The sequence below is a fragment of the Heteronotia binoei genome, chromosome 5 (assembly GCF_032191835.1).
Source record: "Heteronotia binoei isolate CCM8104 ecotype False Entrance Well chromosome 5, APGP_CSIRO_Hbin_v1, whole genome shotgun sequence".
Taxonomy (NCBI): domain Eukaryota; kingdom Metazoa; phylum Chordata; class Lepidosauria; order Squamata; family Gekkonidae; genus Heteronotia; species Heteronotia binoei.
The window spans coordinates 25,963,191-25,988,264 of NC_083227.1; the positions used below are offsets into that span (position 1 = coordinate 25,963,191).

General features: G+C 47.7%; 1 protein-coding gene across 1 annotated transcript in view; it reads right to left on the reverse strand.

Annotated features, from left to right (window-relative positions):
* The window catches only part of LOC132571872 (uncharacterized), a 58,008-nt gene extending 45,163 nt beyond the window's left edge, over positions 1-12,845 (reverse strand). Inside the window, exons 1-3 of the mRNA XM_060238663.1 lie at positions 11,981-12,845; positions 10,254-10,389; positions 7,953-8,980 (exon numbers count right to left, since the gene is read on the reverse strand). Coding sequence (XP_060094646.1) covers positions 7,953-8,980; positions 10,254-10,389; positions 11,981-12,802 — 1,986 coding nt within the window. The 5' untranslated portion in view covers positions 12,803-12,845. The remainder of the gene's footprint in view (positions 1-7,952; positions 8,981-10,253; positions 10,390-11,980) is intronic.
* Positions 12,846-25,074: the final 12,229 nt, after the last annotated feature.

Genomic DNA, 25,074 nt, shown 5'->3' on the forward strand with positions numbered 1-25,074 from the left:
CTGGTCCGCTGTGGTGATGGGGGGACCCTCCGGAGTCAGGAGCAGTGGTTAAGTTTTCTCTGTATTGCAGATAACACTTGCATTTCTCCTGCAACGGCTTCCGTTCACTTTGACAGGAGGAAATAAAGGGGTCTGCATAGAGTCACTGGTGGAGTAGGGGGGTAAGCCTTCTCCCAGCCCCAGATTCCCCCCTTCTTCCCTTGCAGCCCTTGGACATCTTTCTTTTTGCTTTAACTCACTTTGCTTTCTGTTTCCTATTCACAGTCTGAAAGATGAGAGCATGACTTGTAGAAAGAGTTAGATAGATGGCTTCATGTGTTTGCTTTGCTTGCTAAGATTCATTTCCCCCACTTTTTAAACCTTTTGTTGTCATCTGTAGTTGTTTTAAGAGGGAATAGAATTGTCTTTATGCAACCCTGATAAAACATATGATCCCTCCCTCCCCCTCACTGTGCACCTTTCACCCTCTCGACAACAAAGGCTTTGAAACAATAAAGCAATATGATGTTTTGGCAAAAGGCATGTCCTTGGTTTGCTCTGTGACATAGACGCTTGACAATCTCTCATCTGTGTTTCTACACACCAGTCTTGCTCCACCTGGACTTCCTTACTGCCTCACTGTTTGAAGGAGCATCCACATGATGTGATGCTGGAGAGCCAGTTTGGTGTAGTGGTTAGGTGTGCAGACTCTTATCTGCGAGAACCGAGTTTGATTCCCCACTCCTCCACTTGCAGCTGCTGGAATGGCCTTGGGTTAGCCATAGCTCTGGCAGAGGTTGTCCTTGAAAGGGCAGCTGCTGTGAGAGCCCTCTCAGCCCCACCCACCTCACAGGGTGTCTGTTGTGGGGGGAGAAGATGTAGGAGATTGTAAGCCGCTCTGAGTCTCTGATTCAGAGAGAAGGGCGGGGTATAAATCTGCAGTCTTCTTTATGTGTCCTGCTTTCTGCACTTCACTTTACTCTTTCTCCAACTTAGTTTGGTAAGATTTTTTTGGGAAAGATTGCAAGCAAAGTACTTTTTGGAAGCCGTGTGGTGATTGGGAAGATGCACACTTTTTGTAGGTTGCAGCTGCATCAGCATCATTTTCCTGATGTCCTGCTATGTGACCCCTATTCCACCCACAAATACATGCTTGGGGGACTTTTTCAAGGTTTTTTTTAAAGATTGGGAAGAGCTAGATTGCAGTAGCACTATAACATTATGGCAATGTTATAACAAACTATTGCAACAGTGTACCTAGTTTCCAGTTTTCTTTATCTAGTCCTTTTTGTTATGGAGTTATAAAGGGAAAGGTTACGAAGCATTCCCTTGATATGTTGTGACCTGGAGGAAAATTGGAAAGCACATGCAAAAGATGTGTCCTTGCTGACAGTACTTCACTCCCCATTCTTCAACAACTCCAGTTTTACTGTAGCGCTAGCTTTGGATCTTGCTGTTTTTACTATATGTTCAGGATAGCCCCTTTTACAGCACTGCCCCAACAACTTATAGTTGTCCTTCATGTAGTCAACTCGTTGACTAGAACTACGCTTGACCTATAAGAATTGACCATATTGGAGGTTATTCTTAATGTGTGGAGGATGAAAGGAATCAAAATGCAGAATCAAATTATGGTCTGTTGGTTTAAAGTAAAGGTTAACTCTCAGTTTATGGTCCAGTATTTTGTATACAGTGGTGTCCAAGAAATTAATGAAATCGCTGTTGCAGTTCAGATAAAAATTTAATAGTAGGGTATGTTGCACCACCCCCTAAATGCTTCAATCGCTTGAATATCAATAAAGATACAGAAAATGTCATCTGTATACCTCCAGGTGGGACCTGGGGATCTCCTGGAATTCTAACAGTCCTTCAGCTGAAAGAGATTGGTTCTTCTAGAGGAAAAGGTTGCTTTGGAGGGTGAACTCTATGGTATTATTATTGGGTTAAATGTATGTAAAATATCATTCGCCTTGGAAGCACAGAAGCTTTGTGCAGTGTTCCTCAATCCTCCACGTTTCCTCGTTAAGGGGAAAGTACTCTTCAAACAAATTGCAAAGATGATCGGACTGCAGTGATAACAAGAGAAAGAAACTGACCTGCAAAAGCAGAAGCACATCTTACATGATATATTCACACCAGTAAGTTTAACTTATTGCGAACAGATTAACTTCAAAAAGGTGCACTTCCTATAGCTTCAAAAGCCCAGGTAAGAGAGCGAAGCAGGGAGGTCCCATATAAGATGAAACAGAAGGCAAGCAATGCCCAAAGGGGCTCCACATCTAACTAATGAGAGGATAAGGTCAACTGCCAAGTGCTTCCGAGTGAGAGAATTCTCTCAACCCTTTCCCTTCCGAGATCCTCATGCATGCAGAATTACAATATCCAACAATCATTTCCTGCTGACGTCCAGGGAGGAATTCTAGCAGGAGCTCCTTTGCATATTAGGCCACATACCCCTGATGTAGCCAATCCTCCAAGAGCTTACAGTAGGCCCTGTACTAAGAGTCCTAGAAGCTCTTGGAAGATTGGCTACATCAGGGGTGTGTGGCCTAATATGCAAAAGAGCTCCTGCTAAAGTTCCACCCCTGCTGACATCCCTCCCCACCCCAAATCCCGCCCTTCTGAGGCTCCACCCATAAAACCTCCAGAAATTTCTCACGCCCGTGATGGCAAACCGTAAAGGTAAAGGTAGTCCCCTGTGCAAGCACAAGTCGTTTCCAACTCTGTCATGACATCGCATCACAGCGTTTTCACAGCAGACTTTTTTAATGGGGTGAACATAAGAGAAGCCATGTTGGATCAGGCCAATGGCCCATCCAGTCCAACACTCTGTCACACAGTGGCCAAAAAAACCCAAGTGCCATCAAGAGGTCCACCAGTGGGACTAGAAGCCCTTCCACTGTGTCCCTCCAAAGAACCAGAATACAGCGTCACTGCCCCAGACAGAGTTCCAGCGATAAGCTGTGGCTAAGAGCCACTGATGGACCTCTGCTCCATATGCTTATCCATTCCCAACTTGAAGCTGTCTATGCTTGTAGCCACCACCACCTCCTGTGGCAGTGAATTCCACATGTTAATCACCCTTTTCGTGAAGAAGTGCTTCCTTATATCAGTTCTAACACGACTGCTCAGCAATTTCATTGAATGTCCACAAGTTCTTGTATTGTGAGAAAGGGAGAAAAATACTTTCTCTATCTTCTCTATCCCATGCATAATCTTGTAAACCTCTATCATGTCACCCCGCAGTCAAAGTTTCTCCAAGCTAAAGAGCCCCATGCGTTTTAATCTTTCTTCATAGGGAAAGTGTTCCAACCCTTTCATCATTCTAGCCCTTTTCTGCACTTTTTCCAATGCTATATCTTTTTTGAGGTGTGGTGACCGGAATTGTACACAGTATTCCAAATCATACCACACCATCGATTTATACAAGGGCATTATGATACTGGCTGATTTGTTTTCCATTCCCTTCCTAATAATCCCCAGCATGGCGTTGGCCTTTTTTATTGCAATCGCACACAGTCTTGACATTTTCAATGAGTTATCTACCATGATCCCAAGATCTCTTGGTCAGTCTCTGCCAGTTCACACCCCATCAACTTGTATTTATAGCTAGGATTTTTGGCCCCAATGTGCATTACTTTGCACTTGGCCACGTTGGACCTTATCTGCCACATTGACGTCCACTCACCCAGCCTCAACAGATCCCTTTGGAGTGCCTCTCTGGTTCTCACCACCTTGAAGAATTTAGTGTCATCTGCAAACTTGGCCACTTCACTGCTTACTCCCAACTCCAAATCATTAATAAACAAGTTAAAGAGCATGGGGCCCAGTACTGAGCCCTGCGGTACCCCACTGCTAACCATTTTCCACTGCAAAAATTGCCCATTTATACTCACTCTCTGTTTCTTATTAATTAGCCAGTTTTTGATCCACAAGAGGACTTGTCCTTTTACTCCATGACTCTTGAACTTACTAAGGAGCCTTTGATGAGGAACTATCAAAAGGTTTCTGGAAGTCAAGGTAAACAACATCTATTGGGTCCCCTTTGTCCACATGTTTGTTCAGCCCCTCAAAGAATTGTAACAGGTTAGTGAGACAAAATCTTCCCTTACAGAACCCATGCTATGTCTTCCTCAATAACTTGTGTTCATCAATCTGCCTATTCATTTTGTCTTTGATAACGGTTTCTACCAACTTTCCCAGTATTGTAGTCAAATTGACTGGCCTGTAATTTCCTGTATCTCCTCTGGAACCTGTTTTAAAGATGGGGGTGACATTTGCTACCTTCCAGTTTTTGACTCTGGGGTGACATTACATCACGACGTCTTCACGGCAGACTTTTTATGGGGTGGTTTGCCATTGGCTTCCCCAGTCATCTACACTTTCCCCCCACCAAGCTGGGTAATCATTTTACCCACCTTGGAAGGATGGAAGGCTGAGTCAACCTTGAGCCAACTACCTAAACTCAGCTTCCACCAGGATTGAACTCAAGTCATGAACAGAGAGCTCAGACTGCAGTACTGCAGCTTTACCACTCTGTGCCATGGGACTCCTGGCTTTTTTCAAAGTAGGATGAGGTAAAATAAAAATTCAGAGAGGTGGCTGGATAAAGCCTGCTGTTGTCTTCCCAACTATTGGTATATAAAGGAGGTCTCCCATCCAAGAATTTGCCAAAGTCAACCCTGCTTAGTTTCTGAGATCTGACAAGATCAGGCTTGCTTGGGCTATACAGGTCAGGCACTTAGAAAAGCACTAGAGAGGTGAGAAATGGGGAGGAGAGGCAGAGCAGGTCTTCCAAATGGACCTTAGCCCAAAGATGCCTTCTAAGGCTCCCATCTTACACTGTTAAGGCAGAAAGAGGTGGAAAGGGTTCATCAAACAATGAGAAACATGAAATAAGCCCGCTGACTTCAGTGGGATTTATACCCCCTTCCCTGACAAGTGGAAAGTGCCATCTAGGACAGGGGTGGCCAAACTTGCTTAACGTAAGAGCCACATTGAATAAATGTCAGATGTCTGAGAGCTGCAACATCAGTTGTTTGAGAGCCGCAAGACAAGAAGGAAGAGAGGGAGGGAGAGAGGAAAGCAAAGAGATGGGGCGGGAGAGGTAGAAAGAAAGCAACTTTAAATACATTCTCCAAGCTGCCAGCTGGCTTGGCTGGGCCAAGTGATTTAAAGAGACAAATGCCTTCTCCAAGCCAGCCAACGGGGCAGTGGGGGCTTCAAGAGCAACACAATATGTGTGAAAGAGCCACATGTGGCTCCCAAGCCACAGTTTGGCCACCCCTGATCTAGTCATAGCTGACTTATGGTGTCCCCGCAGGGTTTTCAAGGTGAGAGACATTGAGAGGTGGTTTGCCATTGCCTGCCTCTGGGTAACAACCCTGAACTTCCTCATTGGTCTCTCATCCAGGTACTAACCAGAACCAAGCTTCCTCAGCTTCCAATAGCTGACAAGGTTAAAGGTCAGGGCCATAGCCAGGATTTTAAAAGTCGGGGGGCTTTTTTAAAAGTCTGGGGGTACCCTTTCCCATCCACTGCGGGACTTGCCGCTTCTCAGAACTTTCTGGGGCAGCTGGAAGCTCTGAATGTGGCCGAGGCGGCTAACCCTAAAACTTTGCCGTCCAGAAGGGACCGCACTTTGAACGCAAGCAGAGGGGCTTCCTTCCACCTCCCTCTCCCCACCCCGGCACTTCAGAGTCAGGAGTTCCATCCATCCCCCCCTCCTCCCCAGCCCATTCCACATGGCTTCCTCCGCCTCCCTCCTCTCCGCTTGCTGCTTTTACTGCTGCAGTGCACTGTGCCCTGCTCTGCTCTCCCAGCTCTGGCTGCTGCTGACGCTTTGCTGGCTCAGCCATGGTAAAAAGAAAGCAGGCTGTGACCCCAGAGAGCCCCCTTAGAGTTAGGGGGGCAGGAAGTCAGGGGGCAGTGCCCCCACAGGCCCTCCTGTGGCTACAGGCCTTTGATAAAGGTTAACCACCTTCCTTAGTCCCTGCCGAAAACCCAAACCTGAGAAGGAAGAAGAGAGACTTCCCACACACAACCATTGGAGAAAAGCAGGAAGGAATCTGCACGTTTAAAGGAGCAGATCAGGAAAAAGCCTCTCTAGGAATCCAGATCCCCTATGACTAACTGGAAAAGGCAGCAAGAGCTCTTTCGCTATGAAAAAAAAGAGCAGTTGTTATGATTTTGGGTCAAGCCAAGGGTTACGAAATATCATTAAAAATCTCCAGAGAGGCTTCTACCTGCTGCTGAAGTCCCAATATTTGTCCCAGACTCCAGAGCTCCCGGGTAGTTGGCCTGACAAATGTCCTCAGGGTCAGACACAACCCATTTCAGCCCGGGCTAGTCAAATGCCCTCAAGGTGGGATGCAACCAGTGTTCCCTCTAAACTGAGTTAGCATGAGCTAGCTCACAGATTTTTAGCCTCCAGCTCACACATTTTTGTCTCAGCTCAGGAAAAATGGTCCCAGAGCACAATAATTTATGCAGTAGCTCACAACTTTAATGCCAGTAGCTCACAAAGTAGAATTTTTGCTCATAAGACTCTGCAGCTTAGAGGGAACATTGGATGCAACCCATTATTCTTAGTTTCCCACTCCTTGCTGTCCAGGTTAAGATAAAATACAGAACACACCTTTTGAGAAACATGATATGACTTTTATTGTTTTAGAACCTCACGTGGCAGAGGAGGCTTGTCTGCAAGGCAGAGAACCACACCATTTGTAACAGCATTTGGAGAAAGAAGTGCTACTCCCTCTTAAACAGCTATCAGTAAAAACAAAGAACACACAAAGGTGTCTCGGCAAGCAGAGGAAATACAGTTTTGCTGACCTCATACATTATTGGCTTCTTATGGACATACATGCTGTCAAGCCACAAATGACTTATGGTGACCCCAGAGATGGGCTTTCAAAGGAGGTGAGAAATAGAGATGGTTTGCCAGTGCCTTCCTCTGCAGAGTCTTCCTTGGTGTCCCATCAAAATACCAACTCTGCTTAGCTTCTAAGATCTGATGAGATCAGGACATACCAGGAGTAGTCAAACTTGCTTAATGTAAGAGCCACATAGAATAAATGTCAGATGTTTGACAGGATATTTAGGAAAAAAGGGAGGGAGGCAGGCAGGCAAATAGATAGGGGGAGGAGAGGTGGAAAGAAAGCAACTTTAACTTTAAATGCCTTCTCCAAGCCACTGGCTGGCTTGGCAGAATGATTTAAAGAGACAAATGCCTTCTCCAGGCTAGCTGACGTGTCGGTGGAGGCTTCAAGAACGGCACAATATGTGTGAAATAGCCGCATGTGGCTCCTCAGCCACGATTTGGCCACCCCTGGGCTATACCATGTCATCCTCGCTCCACTGATCTCTTAGTGCCAAATAAAAAAACCAGCCATTGAACAATGGGAATGCTGAAAAATTTTCTAATCAAGCCTTCAGCACAAGCTGCTTTATCCTGACAAGAATAGGAAGGTCACCAAGTATTTGGAAGGCCAACACATATGCACAGTGCACAATTAGATAAGTGGTAAATTATTAAGACCAGGCGGCTCAACATGTGGTCCGGAAGTCTGAGACCCAGTCTAGTGTAGTGGTTAAATGTGTGGACTCTTATCTGGGAGAACTGGGTTTGATTTCCCACTCCTCCACTTGCAGCTGCTAGAATGGCCTTGGGTCAGCCATAGCTCTTGTAGGAGTCATCCTTGAAAGGTCAGCTGCTGTAAGAGCTCTCTCAGCCCCACCTATCTCACAGGTGTCTGTTGTTGGGAGGGGGGACTCTGAGACTCTAAGTGTAGGGTGGGATATAAATCCAATATCTTCTTCTTCCCTGCCCTAAAAACACCTATATGTGGTTGCTCATGACAAAGTGTTCTGATGTGCAGTGCACATGCTACGCATTGACTGTTTTTGTCACGTTCTGAACAGTTCTCCAGCTTTCAATTAATAAGGCTCAAATGGCACTGCTGTGGCTTCTACTCTGAGAGGATGTCTTGATGAGAAGGAAGGTGAGTGTCTTTCCCACATTCCGAACATTTGTATGGCTTCTCCCCTTTGTGGATTTCTTGATGTGAAGCAAGATAGGTGCTCCATCGGAAGCATTTGCCGCACTCCAAACATTTGTATGGCTTCTCCCCTGTGTGGATTCTCTGATGTGCCTTCAGGCTGGATTTACTGCAGAAGTTCTTGCTACAGTAGGAGCAGATGTATGGTTTCTCCCCTGTGTGGATCCTCTGGTGTGAGGTGAGATGTTCACTCCGGCTGAAGCTCCTTCCACACACCAAGCACTTGTAGGGCTTTTCTCCTGTGTGCAGCCTTTTGTGCGAAGTCAGGTTGGTGCTCTTACTGAAGCTCTTTCCACACTCCAGGCATTTATGTGGTTTCTCCCCAGTGTGGATTCTTCGATGTGCGTTAAGGCTCGACTTTGTACAAAAGCTCTTGCTGCAGTCCACGCAGTGGTATGGCTTCTCTCCTGTATGGATTCTCTCATGGGATGCACAGTGGTGCCTCTGGCTGAAGGTCTTCCCGCAGTACGAACATTTGTAAGGTTTCTCCCCAGTGTGGATTCTCTGGTGCCTTTTAAGCCTCGGCTGATCGGAAAAGCTCTTGTCGCAGTTTGGGCACTGGTATGGCTTTTCCCCTGTTTTAATCCTCTGATGTGTGGTGAGGCTTATGCTCCAGCTGAAGCTCTTCCCGAAGGTCAAACTCGTGCTTGTTTTTTCCCCCGTGTGGACTCTCCAGTGCGCATTAAAGCTGGTTTGACGGCAAAAGAGTTTTCCACAGGCGGGACATTTAATCCATCTTTTCCCTTTGTGTTTTTTGGGCTGAGGGTCGCCACGATCATCCGCAACGGCTTTTGTCTTCCATTTCTCCATTGGCTGCTTTTCTTCTCGCCTCTCTAGTCCCTCTGGATTCCCAATGCTCTCTTCCGTCTCTTTGCACTCTGCTGTTTCTGAGGAGGCCCTGCTTGGCTCTCCCTTGTCCTCATGCTCCCATGCATCAACCCCTGGAACAGACCAAAAAAAAGAAAGATATTGATATTGTAAGGGAACTTCTTTCCTGAGACATTTGTTATGTTCCTTTCAGTAGTTATTTTATGCCAGCAAAGGCTAACTTGACTACACTCCCCAACATCATCATAGTTTATGACAGTCTTGAGACCAGAATACAGTATAAACATAGTATGAAAAAGTAAAAACAGACATAGTATGCACAAATAGAGATCTAAATTTAAGAACTTTTAAAATGCAATTCCCGCAGACTAAGAATTAATCCACAAAACTCAGCAACTGAATGTGTAATCTCTAGATTCTGATTTGATAAGAACCAATGAAGTCTTGCTTTGTTTGTATTAATATTGACTAATTGTATCCTATTGACTAATGGAGTAATAATTCTAAAATGACCCTCACTATAATATGGGCAACTGAAAAACATATGCTCTATAGATTCAACCTCGCTTAAAGGGCATGAGCACAGCCTTTCAGAACAGGGGATTTTATTGTACCTGCCTTGCATAACTGCAGATGGAAGGGCAGAACATCTAGCTAAGGCAAATGCCCTTCTAAAATTTCTTCTTTCCACTGAAGTCAGATATGTTGCTGGCTCAATAGTACTTTTGATATTTAACAACACACCAAGTTTTGATGCACAAGAGATGTCAGACTGTCGCTCTATGTCCTCAATTCTACGTTTAATTAGTCCTTTAGCTTGTTCAAATCCATAAGATAAAATTAGCTGAGATGAAAAGCTGATTTTGTGAATATGGCTGTAAACTGCTTTGAGCCAACTGGATTGGAAATCATCCTGAAAAATCAGAGGAAACAGGCCTTGTGGGTTAAAAATGACCTTTCAGCCACATATAGATGGATAAAATACAAACCCTAGCTTCAAACCTGAGATTACCAGACTCCAATCGTATCCGAGCACTCCTCCAATCGTATCCAAGCGCTCCCCAACCTTTTGTGACTGGCCCCGCCTCCTGCCACACCCATCCTGTGGCTGCACCTGTCAACCTGCTTCAAGTTTCAAAAGGTGGCTGAAAAAGGCACAGCACCCCTGATTTAACCCTTGAGCCTTGGCCCCTTCTTGAGACTCCTGAAGTGTGTGTGTGTGGGGGGGTGGAAATTACATAAAAAGGCAGAAGTATGAGGAACACCCTCCTGCTCCAATCACATTGGAGGTGGTCTTTAACAGGGGCACCTGTGCACAGAAAGCATCACGTTCCAAGACAAGCCACGTAGAACTGGGCAAAACTTTACAGAGCTGGAAGTCCTTACCCAACTGCTCCCTGTGTGAGCTTGTATCTCCGTCGTCTGCTTCCTGTTTCGCCTCTCCACACAGCTGCCTTGTCTCCGTGTCCACTGGCGCCTGCTCCGGCTCGGAGAGGGGGTCAGCCACCACTGCTGTTGGCTCCTGAAACAAAAGAATTCCCTTTCAGCACACACAGGCCAACCTAGGAGGAGGCGGATGAACAATTAGGCCAAATAGGTGCTGGCCTATAGGCCCCCATGCCTTTAGGGGCCCCGGGCCAGCTCCCCTCCCAGTTTTCCCCCTGCTTGCCACCCTCCCATCCTGCATGCGCAGCCAGCAACTGAGCTGCTCTTTGCCCGACTTGCCTGGTGCGGCTGCTGCTGGCGTTCTTGCCAAGTTTGCCTCTCTCGGCCTCTCCCCTACAGCTTAGGAAAAGGGGCTTTTAAGAAGGTGCCTGCAGGCTGCAGCTGGGGCCGTGGGGTGGGAGCTTACTCTGAAATAATTTGGGAGGGGACCCCCAAGTTTTCAACTGCTTAGGGGCCTCCACAGGGTTTAATCCGGCACTGTCTAGGAAGGTGACAGCAGGCTTACGAAAGGGAGAAGCCTGGCTAGCATTTCTTCTCATCAGACCCAACAATCAAAGAAACGTGCGAGGCTGCCACCTCAAGGGGTGCCGCGCCAGAAAGACCTGCAGATAGCTATAAACTGGAGATAGTGGGGGAGTAAGCCTAAGCTCTTCTGAATGCAGAGAAAGTCTTCTACCCCAGAGATAGATCAAGACGAGTAGCCATGTTAGTCTCTCTGCAGCAATACAAATTAGCAAGGGTCCAGGAGCACATTAAAAACTAACAAAATTTGTGGCAGGGGATGAGCTTGCGTGAGTCACTGCTCACTTCTTCAGATACTGAAGCAGATCTTTGAAGAAGTGAGCAGTGACTTATGAACATTCATCCCCACTGGGAAGAAAAGCAGGGTGTAAACGAAGTTTTTAAAAAATACAAACTCCCTCCTCCCGGGGCTCACCCTGCATTTTAACAGCGTTAAGAGCAAATTACCGTATTTTTCGGACGATTAGACGCACCGGAGGATAAGACGCACCTTCCTCCTGGGGGGCGATCCGCTGCCTCTTCCTCCGATCCGGCGCTTCCCCCGCGCCTGCTTGCCTGGCTCCATCTTCTTCAGGCAAGCGTGGGATCGCTCCACGTGGCCCCAGCGCTTCGCAAGCGCCGGCTGCGGAGGGGGCAGTGTGCTTCCTACTTCCCTGTGTGCCTGCCTTCAGCTTTGATGTTTAAAGCAAGCGCTGGGATCGCTCCCTCCCCCCTCCGATCCCAGCGCTTGCTTTAAACATCACAGCTGAAGGCAGGCACACAGGGAAGTAGGAAGCACGCTGCCCCCTCCGCAGCCGGCGCTTGTGAAGCGCTGGGGCCACGTGGAGCGATCCCACGCTTGCCTGAAGAAGATGGAGCCAGGCAAGCAGGCGCGGGGGAAGCGCCGGATCGGAGGAAGAGGCAGCGGATCGCCCCCTCGCCCCCGAAGGTACGTACCTTCGGACCATAAGACGCACACACTTTTCCCCCCACTTTTTTTGGGGGGGGAAAGTGCGTCTTATGGTCTGAAAAATACGGTAACCGTAGCAGAGGACAACGGGGAAAGTATCGCCTACCAAAGGACTATCATAAGCACTGAAGTAGGTGAGTTTTTTTTCTCCTGGTTGCCTGGAATGCTCAAGAGATTCACCAGGAATCCTCCTTACTTGTTGCTCAGGTCTCTTGTCAGCCTCCCGTTGCAGCTGCAGGAACTCCTCTGCCAGGGCCACTGCCTGGGAACAGCTCTCGGGGCCGTGCTGCCTCACCCAGCTCTGGATCTGTGTGGGGAGGACGGTCAAGAGCTGCTCTAGGATCAGCAGCTCCATGATCTGCTCCTTCGAGTGCCTCTCCACCTTCAGCCACTGATGGCAAAGTTCCTGGAGGCAGCTGTAGAGTCCCCGTGGCCCCTCAGCCTCCTGGTAGCGGAAATGCCGGAAATGTTGGCGCCACCTCTCCCTGGTCAAGGTGTCCCATCGCAAGATGGTTGCCTTCACTTTCCCATAATCTTCTCTGTCGTTGGCCTCCAAGGTGCTGAAGGCCTGCTCCACTTCCCCACTGAGGGCCGGCAGAAGTCGGGCTGCCCACTCATCCTTGGGCCACTGGCAGGCTTCTGCCACCTGCTCGAAGGAGGTCAGGAAGGCTTTCGTGTCGTCCCACGGTGTGGGCTCCCTCAGTAACTGTGGTATTCGCCAGCCTTTGTGAGGGGAATCCACCATCTTCAGAAACTCCTGCCACTGGACTTCCCACTGCTGAAGTGAACCCTCACCTGGTTCCTGTTTGACCTGTCCCTCTGGCCTCCTCTGCACAAATCCCTCGATATTCTCACCCTGAGTGACAAGAGGAGATCTTCTCAAGCCCCCCAATTCCTCATCCAGGCCGAAGCCTGCTGTGGCTGGGCCCTCTACTTTGAACCCCGGCTGCCTCCATTGTTCCAGCTCCGTTGGGCTCTGAAGGCTGAATCCTGACTTGTTCTCCTGTTCTGTTGACATACTCTGCGTCTTGCCAAGGGTGTCTGGGTCCCAAAACAGGAATCTTCCCTAAGGGGTAATGACAGAAAGATTTGAAAATTGAGAAAACATGTACATGGGCCTTCAGACAAGGAACAAAGAGAACCTCTGTGTACAGTTCTGGTCACCACCAGTTGTTCCCTCTAAGGTGAGTTAGTGTGAGCTAGCTCACAGGTTTTTAGCCTCGGGCTCACACATTTTTGTCTTAGCTCAGGAAGGATGGCCCCGGAGCAAACTAATTTATGCAGTAGCTCACAATTTTAATGCCGCTAGCTTACAAACTAGAATTTTTGCTCACAAGACTCCACAGCTTAGACGGAGTATTGGTCACTACACCTCAAGAAAGATATTATAGCATTGGAAAAGTGCAGAAAAGGGCAACTAAAACTATTAAGGGGATGGACCCCTTCCCTATGAAGAAAGATTAAAGAGGTTAGGGCTTTGTAGCTTAGAGAAATGACCATTGAAGGGAGACATGACAGAAGTTTACAAAATTATGCATGAGATAGAGAAGGTAGAGAAAAGTACTTCCTTTCTCACAATGCAAGAACTCGTGGGCATCCAATGAAACTAATGAGCAGCAGGTTTAGAACAGATAAAAGGCAGTACTTATTCACCCAAAGATAATTAACATGGGGAATTCACTACCACAGGAAGTGGTGATGGCTACAAGTATAGACAGTTTCAAGAAGGGATTAGATACACATCTGGAGCAGGGGTCCATCAGTAGCCATTAGCCACAGGGTCTGTCTGAGGCAGTGATGAAACATTCTGTCTGAGGCAGTGATGTTCTGTATTCCTGGTGCTTGGAGGGCTTCTGGCATTCTGGCCCCACTGGTGGGCCTCTTGATGGCACATGGATTTTGGCCACTGTGTGACACAGAGAAGCTGTAATTCTGGGAAGTCTCCAGGCCTCACCTGGAGGTGGTAGAATGGACATCTATAAACAACACTGCAACCACAACACCAGACTGGACTGCAAATGATATTTTACTCTGGTCTCTCTCAGGATTTCACAGAATGGCATTCCTTCCTTCCCCCCATATCATCTTCATGAGAAACTGGCAAGGTGGGTTAAGCTGAATGCTAGTGACCAGGCTGAAGGTCAGCTTTGTGGTTCAAACGGGCTTTGAATCCACAGATCCTTGGTTCTGCTCTAACAACCACTGCATGCTGGTTCACAATGCAGAAAGATGGCCAATTTCTTTTTGACCAAGAGCCTACAGAAAGAAGAAGCTGAAGATATTGGATTTATATCCTGCCCTCCACTCCAAATCTCAGAGCCTCAGAGCGGCTCAGAATCTCCTTTACCTTCCTCCCCTGCAACAAACAACCTGTGAGGTGGGGAGGGGGACTGAGAGAGCTCTCACAGCAGCTGCCCTTTCAAGGACAATTTTGCCAGAGCTATGGCTGACCCAAGGCCATTCCAGCAGGTGCAAGTGGAGGAGTGGGGAATCAAACCCAGTTCTCCCAGATAAGAGTCCACACACTTAACCACTACACCAAACTGGCTCTCAAGCCAGAAAGGGACTGGCTTGATCTTATACCTAGAATATAATCAGAAGCAGTGCACTACAATGGTGATGTTATGTACTTGGAACAAATCCCTAGGCCACAGACTAGAAAGCCAATTAAATTCCAACCCCAAAGTTATAGCAACAGAACTTTTAGGTGGAGAGCTTCAAGTTGACTAAAAATATTTCTATCCTGGAGGAGATTTTTTGTTCCTTGCTTCAAGGGCTTCAAATAAGGTTGCCAGCTCCAGGTTGGGGGATTCCTGGAGATCTGGGGGGAGAGGCTCAGGAGGGCAAGGTTCAGGAAGGAGAGGGATTGTCACATCAGCAAGGTATAATGCCATAGAGTACAACTCTAAAGTTGGCATTTTCTCTAGGGGAACTGTCAACTCCTGTAAGTTCTTCCCCATTAAACTACTCGAATGGGTGCAAGAGATCAGTTTATTGAGAGATTGACATGGCAGGCTAGACGAGCATTGCTAAAACTGACTTTGGCGGGCAAATACCCCCTACAAATACCTCAGAGTCAACTGTTGAAACATTCAAGCATCAGGCGCCAAAAAGCTTTCCCTCGTCTCAAAGTTCTTTCCCAAGCGTCCCTTTGGATGCAGGTGCAAGCTGATTTCTGTGAACTAGACTCCACAACCTTGAAGTGTGTCTAGCACTTCAATAGTGGCAATAGGGCAATAGTGGGTACATGATAGTTACAAGGCAATAGATAGCAAGCATAGCTGGGAGAGAAAGAGGTTACTACAGGGCAAGAGAACTGTGCAGTGAAAAATGGTTCATAGTGCAAAGGTTAGAGGTTACCAACTAGACCATGGCAAGAGCACCTCTTGACAGGAACCAATCTGTGTCATCTGCAGATAAATTTTGGACAAAGGAACCTTCACTCTCAAACGCTCATATCCCCCCAAATTTTGTTGGTCTGTATGGTTCTACTGGACTCTCATCTAGCCAGAGAGAAGCTGTAATTCTGGGAGATCTCCAGACCTCACCTGGAGGTGGAAGAGGCAGAAATCTATAAACAACATAATAAGGAAAATTTGGATGTCGAATGGAGTGGAGGAAACTGGATGGTCACAGAACCTGCTGGATCCATACTAAAGATTCCTCAACAGCAATCCCTTTGTAGCTGACAACTTCACAGACGACTAGCTGCTTTCTTTTTTCCAGGGTGTCACATATTTATTTATTTTAGTATATTTCTATTCCGCCCATTCCCCGTAAGGCTCAGGGCGGAGCACAACACATGATAAAACAATAAAATACAATGAAACATTCTATAAACAGACAACTCAGCTGTTAGCCGCCCTGAGCCTGCTTTGGCGGGGAGGGCGGGATATAAATAAAATATTATTATTATTATATTATTATTATTATCAACAGCACTCAGATTACCATGTCATCACATTGCCCCTCCACTGGGGGGAACACATGCATAGATTTCAATCCCAAATCTTTTTTCCTAAAAAACATTGATGTGGTTTTTTAAAACACTGCCTCTTGAGTATAACATTTTTGTCACCCTTGAAAACCTTTCACTTTCTGCTTTGGGGCTTCCCCCCACCCCACTCAGAACATGCTGTTGGATGGGTTGCCAACTCCAGGTTGGGAGAATTCTTGGAGATTCGGGGACGAAGCCTGGCAAAAGCAGGGTTTGGGGAGGGGAGGAACATCAGTGAAGAATGCTTGCAATGCCAGAAAAGCTCCAGAGCACCCCTATAATTTCCCTCCAATTATTTTTGGCGCAGCAAAAGACAATTCCCACCTCGCGTTGCCGTGTTGTGAATCTGTGGGGGGGGGGGGGAGGACGAGGAGGGAATGGGAGGGGGCCTCTCTCTCTCCCCTCTCCTCCGGTCCCCCTGCTGGGATTTCCTTGCTTCTGCTGCTCTCCGGAAAAGCAAAAGTTACTCACCCAGAAACCCCCCTTGCCCAAAGAGAGGAATGTGCAGAAGCTGCAGCCCCTTCACTGGGGAGGGGGGGACATGCATTCAAACGAGCAGTCAACGGGGGCAAATTATAGGGGAAGGGGGGGAGGTCTCCCTTCTAGGACTCCAGTCTCTATGCCTCCCATAGACTTAGCAACAAAACTCCCAGACGGGCATTTCCTTTCCTCGCAGGCACCGCTTCCTGGATGTGTTGGAGAGAGCTTTGTTGTGGCTTAGCTGCTGTTGAGCGACGTTAGCTGAATGGGAGATTTTGGATTTGGCAGTGAGTAGAGGATTCTCCACGCAACTTCGATCCCCAGTCGAGAAGTCGAAGCACAGCCGGGAGTTCAGGCTCTTTCAAAACAAAGCCTCGGTCTTCTCCCCTCCCACTATGTACAATTGCCGCCCTCCTGCAGTTGCAACTTTGGTAGAATTCTAGGGAAAAGGGTAAAAGTCGGATCTACACGGATCTTCATGAATTCATATGATTTTTTACATTGAAATGAAATCAAACCACTATTATTCTGTAGATCCTGTCTTAAGACTATAGGCAGGACCACAAAAGGCATGCCTCCACAGATCCATGGCGCCTCACGAGAGCAAAAACAGGGTTCCAAACCACGGATCCTCATGGATCCTCATGATTTTTGCATTGGATTCCTCAAAGCTCACCATCAGCTTTTATATCATGTCAATGGACAGAGTTTACACCACAGAAATCATGGATCCACGGATTCGTGGCAGCACCATGGACCAAAAACTTGGTTTTGAACCATGGATCCTCATGATTTTTGCATTGGATCCCCCAAAGCTCACCATCAATTCTTATATTGTGTCCATGGGCAGAGTTTGCACCACTGAAATCGTGGATCCACGACTTCATGGCAGCACCATGGACCAAAAACTTGGTTTTGAACCACAGAGCCTCATGGATTCCAATGATTTTTGCTTTGGGTCACCCCAAGCTCACCATCCAATCACATATGTCCATGGGCAGAGTTTGCACCACAGAAATAACGGATCCACAACTTTGTGGCGACACCATCAAGCAGAACTAAGATTCTGGAACATGGATCTGAATGCTGCCTCATGATTTTTGTTGTGGGTCACCCCAAGCTCACCATCAGATCACAGATTGTCCATGGGTAGTGCTCCTACCTCAGAAATCACAGATTTCTACATGGTGTTGCCCATCTTTGTGGCAACATCACATAGGAAAAACAAGGTTCTGAACCAGGCATCCTCATGGATCCTTATGATTTTTGCTTTGGATTCACCCAAGTTCACCATCAAATCAAGTATCATGGCCATGAGTAAAGCCTGCATCAAAGAAATCACAGATCCACAGCTTCGTGGTGATACCATTCTGCAAAAACATAGTTCCAAAGCACAGATCCTCATGGTTCCTCATGGTTTTTGCTTTGGGTCAAACCACGTTCACAATCAAATCACATATCATGTCCATGGGCAAAGCTTACACCACAGAAATCATGGATCCATGGCTTTGTTCTTTGGGTTATCCCAGCATCACCATTAAATCACACATCCTGTTTATGAGCAGAGTTTGCAACACAGAGAACATGGATCCTCAACTTCGTGACAACACCATGGAGCAAAAAAATGGTTCCAGACCATGAATCCTAATGATTTTTGCTTTGGGCCACCACACAGCTTACACCACAGAAATCACGGATGCATGGCTTTGTGGCAACACCAGGGAGCCAAAACATGGTTTCGAAGCATGTTTTCTCATGGATCCTCATGATTTTTGCTTTGCATCACCACAAGCTCACCATCCAATCACATATCATGTCCATGGGCTGAGCTTGCACCCCAGAAATCATGATGCCATACCTTCGTGGCAACACCATGGGGCCAAAACATGGTTTAGCAACATAAACCCCCATGGATCCTCTGGGGTTTTACTTGGAGTCACCTCAACATCAAATCACATAGCATATCCATGGCACAACTTGCACCATAGAAATCATACATTCACACTCTCTTTGAGAAGCCATGCTGTAAAAACATGTTTTACCATGGATCCTCATTGATCTTTGGGGGTTTTGCGATGGATCACCCCAATACCCCCATCATATCACATATCATGCCCATGGTCATGGTTTACATCAGGAATGTCTTGAATCTACGAGTTCATGATGACGCCAATCTGCCAAAAGATGGTTCTGAAGCACAGATCCTCTTGAATCCTCAGAGTCTTTGCATTCAGTCACCCAAATATACCATAAAAAACACCATAAGATATGATGTCCATGGGCATAGCTTGCTCCATGGCTTTGCGACAACACCACGGAGCAAATGCATGGTTCCAGACCATGAATCCTCATGGATCCTTATTATGTTTGCATTGGTTCAGAATAAATACACCATTAGATCACATAGTGGGGCCCCCAAATTGAATTTTAGTTCTGTATAGAAGATAGTGAATTAATTAATTGAATACCGATTGATTACATCATGGCTTTGAATTGATTGGATTATCTTTATATTATTCTTTCATTAATCAAATTGGGCTATTAGTATCATAGAATCAAAGAGTTGGAAGAGACCTCCAGGGTCATCTAGTCCAACACCCTGCACAATGCAGGAAACTCACAAATACCTCCCCTTAAATTCATAGGATCTTCATTGCTGTCAGATGGCCATCAGCCTCTGTTTAAAAACCTCCAAAGCAGGAGAGCCCACCACCTCCCGAGGAAGCCAGATCCACTGAGGAACCACTCTAACAGGAAGTTCTTTCTAACGTTGAGCTGGAAACTTTTGATTTAATTTCAACCCATTGGTTGTGGTCCTACCTCCTGGGGCCACAGAAAACAATTCCACACCATCCTCTATATGACAGCCCTTCAAGTACTTGAAGATGGTGACCCTATCACCTCTCAGCCACCTCCTCTCCAGCTAAACATGCCCACCTCCTTCAACCTTTCCTCACAGGACTTGTTCTCCAGACCCCTCCATCTTCGCCACCCTCCTCTGGACCTGTTCCAGCTTGTCTATATCCTTCTTAAAATGTGGTGCCCAAAACTGAACACAATACTCCAGGTGAGGTCTTACCAGAGCAGAGTAAAACAATACCATCACTTCACGTGATCTGGACACTACTGTTGATACAGCCCAAAATTGCATTTGCCTTTTTAGCTACCGCATCACACTGTTGACTCATGTTCAGCGTATGATCCACTAAGACCCCTAGATCCTTTTCACACATACTAAGACAAGTCTCCCCCATCCTATAAGCATGCATTGGATTTTTCCCACCTAAATGCAGAACTTTACAATTATCCCTGTTAAAATTCAGTTTATTGGTTTTAGCCCAGTTTACCAGCCTGTCAAGGTCTTCCAGTATCCTGTTTCTGTCTTCTACTGTGTTTGCAACCCCTCTCAATTTAGTATCATCGGCAAACTTAATAAGCATTCCCTCTATTCCTTCATCCAAATCATTGATGAAGATGTTGAACAAAACAGGTCCCAGGACAGATCCTTGAGGCACTCCACTTGTCACTCCTCTCCAAGAGGATGAGGAACCATTCATAAGCACCCTTTGGGTGCAATCTGTCAACCAGTTACAGATCCACCTAACGGTAACAGGATCCAAACCACATTTTACCAACTTGTCAACAAGGATAGTATGTGGAACCTTATCAAAAGTATAGGGTTAGGAGTAATTAAGTATTAAGGATGAATTTCTCCTTGATAAATGAATTCCGTCTGTAATTAACTGGTATGAGATTTTATTGACTTGTATTAGAATAAGAGTGTTTTTGAAGGGGGAAGGATACTGATTTTGGTGTGTGGTGATTATGTAATTTGATTGAGACACCATAATTCTTACTTAGTTTATAATTGTATAAACTGTAAACAGTAGGTTCATCCTGCTATGCTTTGTGTGGTGTTGTGGGGGTGGGATAGGAGAGAGGGAATACATGGCTGGTGAGGGAGCTGAGGCAGTAAGATGTAAAGACTTTGGGATGTTTTTATTTCTACCTGAGAGTAGCAGCAATTACACTTGCAGCAAGTGTAAGTTAGTAGCCCTGTTGGAGGAGAAGATACAGGGACTGGGGCCATGATTATCCACACTGCAGTAAGGTAATTGAGAGGGCAGTAGCTGAGCAGCTCCAGTATTAGATCTCACAGCAGCGTTTGATACAGCCAACTATGATCTGTTGACTCACCGCCTTGCTGACATGGGAATACATGGCTTGGCCTTACAATGGCTCTCCTCCTTTCTCCATGGACGGGGACAAAGGGTGGCGCAAGGAGAGGATGTGTCCTTACGACACCCCCTGGTTTGTTGGGTTCCTCAAGGGGTACTCCTCTCCCCTTGCCCAGCTGGTATGCAGTTTTGGGCTAGGGTGTCATCAATATGCAGATGACACTCAGTTGTATTTGCTGTTCAGTGACTGATCGGCCTCAATCCCGTCATCCTTGGCTGTGGGTTTGGAGGCCATAGTGGGCTTGCTGAAGCAGAGTAGGTTGAAATTGAACCCCTCAGAGATAGAGGTTCTGCGGCTGAGAGGACCAGGGTTGGAGCTGGAGTGTAGGTTGCCTGCTCTTGATGGGGCACCCTAAACACAGGCACCAACAGTCAAGAGCTTGGGAGTGACCTTGGATGCCTCTCTTTCAATGGAGGCCCAGATCTCACTCTCGGCTTGACTTCGCGAACGAAGATTTAAGAAGGGTGCAGTAGTCCACGTCTGCTGCAGGCTCGCTGGTGGCTGACAAGACCAATGCGGGATAGGCAGACCCGGCCACAGTGGCTGCAGGGAAAAGTCTGATTTGGGGTTGGTGCTGTAGCAGTGTGATTCTTCCTCCATCTCCTCTTGTCCTCAAGACCAGCTATGCATGCGTTCTCAAAGGAAGAGACAGCCTGGTGGATGGTGTGCCTCCATGCTTTGCGATCTGAGGCTAGATCAGACCACTGGTGATGGTTGATGCGACAGGTGCCAAGGAATTTCTTCAAGGAGTCCTTGTACCTCTTCTTTGGTGCCCCTCTATTTCGATGGCCGGTGGAAAGTTCACCATACAGAGCAATCTTGGAAGGCGGTGGTTTTCCATCCTAGAAATATGCCCTGCCCAGCGCAGCTGCGTCTTCAACAGCAGTGCCTCGATGCTTGTAACCTCCGCCCTCTTGAGGACTTCAGTGTTGGTCACAAAGTCACTCCAGTGGATGTTGAGGATGGTGCGAAGGCAGCGCTGATGAAAGCGCTCGAGGAGTCGCAGGTGATGACGGTATAAAACCCATGATTCGGAGCCGTAGATGAGGGTTGTCATCACAACCGCTTTGTAAACATTGATCTTTGTGCCTTTTTTCAGATGCTTGTTGCTCCACACTCTTTTGTGCAGTCGGCCAAAGGCACGGTTTGCCTTTGCCAGCCTGTTGTTAATCTCCTTGTCGATCTTGGCATCTGAGGAGATGATGCACCCCAGGTAGCTGAACTGCTGGACTGTCTTCAGAACTGATTCACCCACAGTGATGCAGGGAGGGTGATAATCTTCCTGGGGTGCAGGCTGGTGGAGAACTTCTGTCTTCTTCAGACTAACTTCTAGGCCGAATAGCTTGGCAGCCTCTGCAAAGCAGGACGTCATATGCTGCAGAGCTGATACCGAGTGCGAGACGAGTGCAGCATCATCAGCAAACAGTAGCTCTCGGATAAGTTTTTCCATTGTCTTGGAGTGAGCCTTTAGTCGCCTCAGGTTGAACAGGCTGCCATCGGTGCGATAGCGGATGTAGACACCATCGTCATCATCTAGATCTACTGCGGCTCTTTGAAGCATCATGCTAAAGAAGATCGTAAAGAGAGTTGGCGCGAGAACGCAGCCTTGCTTTACACCTGTGCCTATTGGGAAGGGCTCCGAGAGGTCGTTGCAGTGTCTGACTTGGCCTCGCTGGTCTTCATGTAGCTGGATGATCATGCTGAGGAACCTTGCGGGACATCCTAAACGTTCCAAGATTTGCCACAGGCCTTTCCTGCTAACGGTATTGAAAGCTTTGGTAAGGTTGACAAAAGTCACATATAGACCCTTGTTCTGTTCCCTGCATTTCTCTTGGAGCTGCCTGAGAACAAATACCATGTCGGTGGTGCTCCTGTTAGCTCTGAAGCCGCACTGGCTCTCTGGGAGGAGTTCTTCTGCAATGGTGGGCACCAGTCTGTTCAGGAGTATTCTGGCAAGGATTTTGCCTGCGATGGAGAGCAGGGTTATCCCCCGGTAGTTGGAGCAGTCTGACTTTTCCCCTTTGTTCTTGTGTAGAGTGATGATGATTGCATCGCGAAAGTCCTGTGGTAGTTTGCCTTGTTCCCAGCAGGTGACAAGTACTTTGTGAAGTGTGCTATGTAGTACTGTGCCCCCATGCTTCCAGATCTCTGGTGGGATTCCATCAACTCCCGCTGCCTTGCCACTTTTCAGTTGCTTGATGGCTTTAACAGTCTCTTCTAGGGTGGGGATCTCATCCGACTCTGTTTTCACTGGTTGAAGTGGGGTGAGGTGGATTGCTGAATCTTGAACTACGCGGTTGGCACTGAAGAGAACCTGAAAATACTCTGACCACCGGTTCAGTATGGATGCCTTGTCTGTGAGTAGCACTTGGCCGTCTGCACTACGCAAGGGACTCTGAGCCTGATATGATGGGCCATATACTGCCTTCAGGGCTTCGTAGAACCCCCTTAAATCACCAGTGTCTGCACACAGCTGGGTTCTCTCTGCAAGCTTGGTCCACCACTCGTTCTGAATGTCTCGAAGCTTGCGCTGGAGGTTGCTACATGCAGCACGAAAGATTGCTTTTTTCCCGGGACAGGAGGGCTAAGCAAGATGTGCTTGGTAGGCAGATCTCTTTTTCGCTAGTAATTCTTGGATCTCTTGATTGTTCTCGTCAAACCAGTCCTTGTTCTTCCTTGTGGAGAACCCGAGGACTTCTTCAGAGATCGACAGGATGGTAGTTTTTAGGTGTTCCCAGAGTGCTTATGGAGAAGGGTCTGTGGGGCAACTGGGGTCCTCAATTCTTGACTGGAGTTTTGCCTGGAAGGCAGCTTTAACTTCGGCTGACTGAAGGCTGCCAACCTGAAGCTTCCTTCGAGGGATACTCCTCTCCTGGGTGTGGGTTTAAAGTGAAGATGGAGATTGCAGCGTACAAGACGATGATCCGTATGACATTCCGCACTGGGCATTACTCGGGTGTGTAAGACATCTCGAAGGTCTCTCTGGCGCACCAGAATATAGTCGATAAGGTGCTTGGACCGTGGGTGCATCCAGGTTGTCTTCAGGCTGTTCTTCTACTGAAAGATAGTGTTGGTGATGGTGAGCTGGTGCTCCGTGCAGAATTCTAGCAGGAGGCGCCCGTTATCATTGCAGTTGCCAATGCCGTGTTTGCCAAGTACTCCTTTCCAGGCTTCCGAGTCTTTACCTACTCTGGCATTGAAGTCGCCAAGGATGATCACCTTGTCCTCTGTAGGGGTCTTCCGTACGAGGTTGCGTAGATCAGCATAGAACTTGTTCTTTTCTGCAGGATCTGCTTGAAGGGTTGGGGCATACACACTGAAGAGTGTTGCATGCTGCTTGTTTTGAAGTGGGAGGCGCATGGACATGATGCAATCTGAGTGACCTGTTGGCAGGTTTTTGAGTTTGGAGGCAATGGAGTTCCTGACCATGAAGCCAACGCCAGAAAGGCGGCTCTCAGCCTTTGACTTACCCGACCAGTAGAGGGTATAGCCAGCACCATGTTCTTGAAGACTACCTTCCTCAGGGAAACGGACCTCACTGAGAGCTGCTATGTCAATATTCAACCTGAGAAGTTCGTGGGCAACTAGAGCAGAGCGTCGTTCAGGGCGACCACTGGCTACTATGTCAAGCATGGTTCTGATGTTCCAACACGCAAGCTTTAGTCTTTGCACACTTTGTGAGGCAGGTGCATGCCTTTTCCTTGTTGTTATTTTTTGACCGCAAGTAAGGATGCCCATTGATCGTGGCTAGCCAACTGGGGTGGGGGAGACGAGCTTTGTTTAGGCCACCTTTTCTAGGCCCCTCTCCGTGTGGAGCAAGCAGTGCTGTCCCTAGATAAGGCTGCTTGGTCGTTCAGGGTGCTGCTGAAAGATGCTTTCGTCTCCAGGTCAGCATCAGGCGACCAATACCCTGAACCGCCTACATGCAGGATCGGGACTGCGGCTTCCAGTGGTACTGGCTCCAACCTTTCACCTTGGGGTCATCTGCCATGGCCCAGTAAGCCGGGACGCCGGCAGCGAGTCCTCTAGGTGGTAGGTGTTACATTAACGAGCTCTATCTGCCCAGGTTTGATGTTAGAGTTTTCCTTCTCTTGGCTGGCGAGGTTGGTGAGCCCAGCCTGCCCATCCGGTTATACCGCCGGACATTCGGTCGCACCATGACGTGGCAAACTCTGTGATAAACGGGGGGGGGGGGGGGACCAGCGGGAAGGTGTTGCCACGGATGCAGTAATGCAGGAGAGGCCATTGCAGTGACCATCTGCCAGGCATAGCCGGACAGTGACCACGCGGCGTTCACTACACCGGGAAGGGAGAGGCTATGTATTGCACATACACTTTCCCTGGGGGGGCAGGATACCCAAGAGGGAGCCCACCCCTCCCCCCCTGGCCCAGATCACACATATTGCTAAACAGCATCCTTCCACCTGCACCAAGCCAGGCAACTAGCTCCCCTCCTGCCTCATTCAGACCTAGTACGATAATCCATGCAGTGGTCACCTCCAGGCTAGATTACTGTAACTCACTCTATGCAGACCTACCCTTTAACCCAGAAACTAGGGTAGCCAATCCCCAGG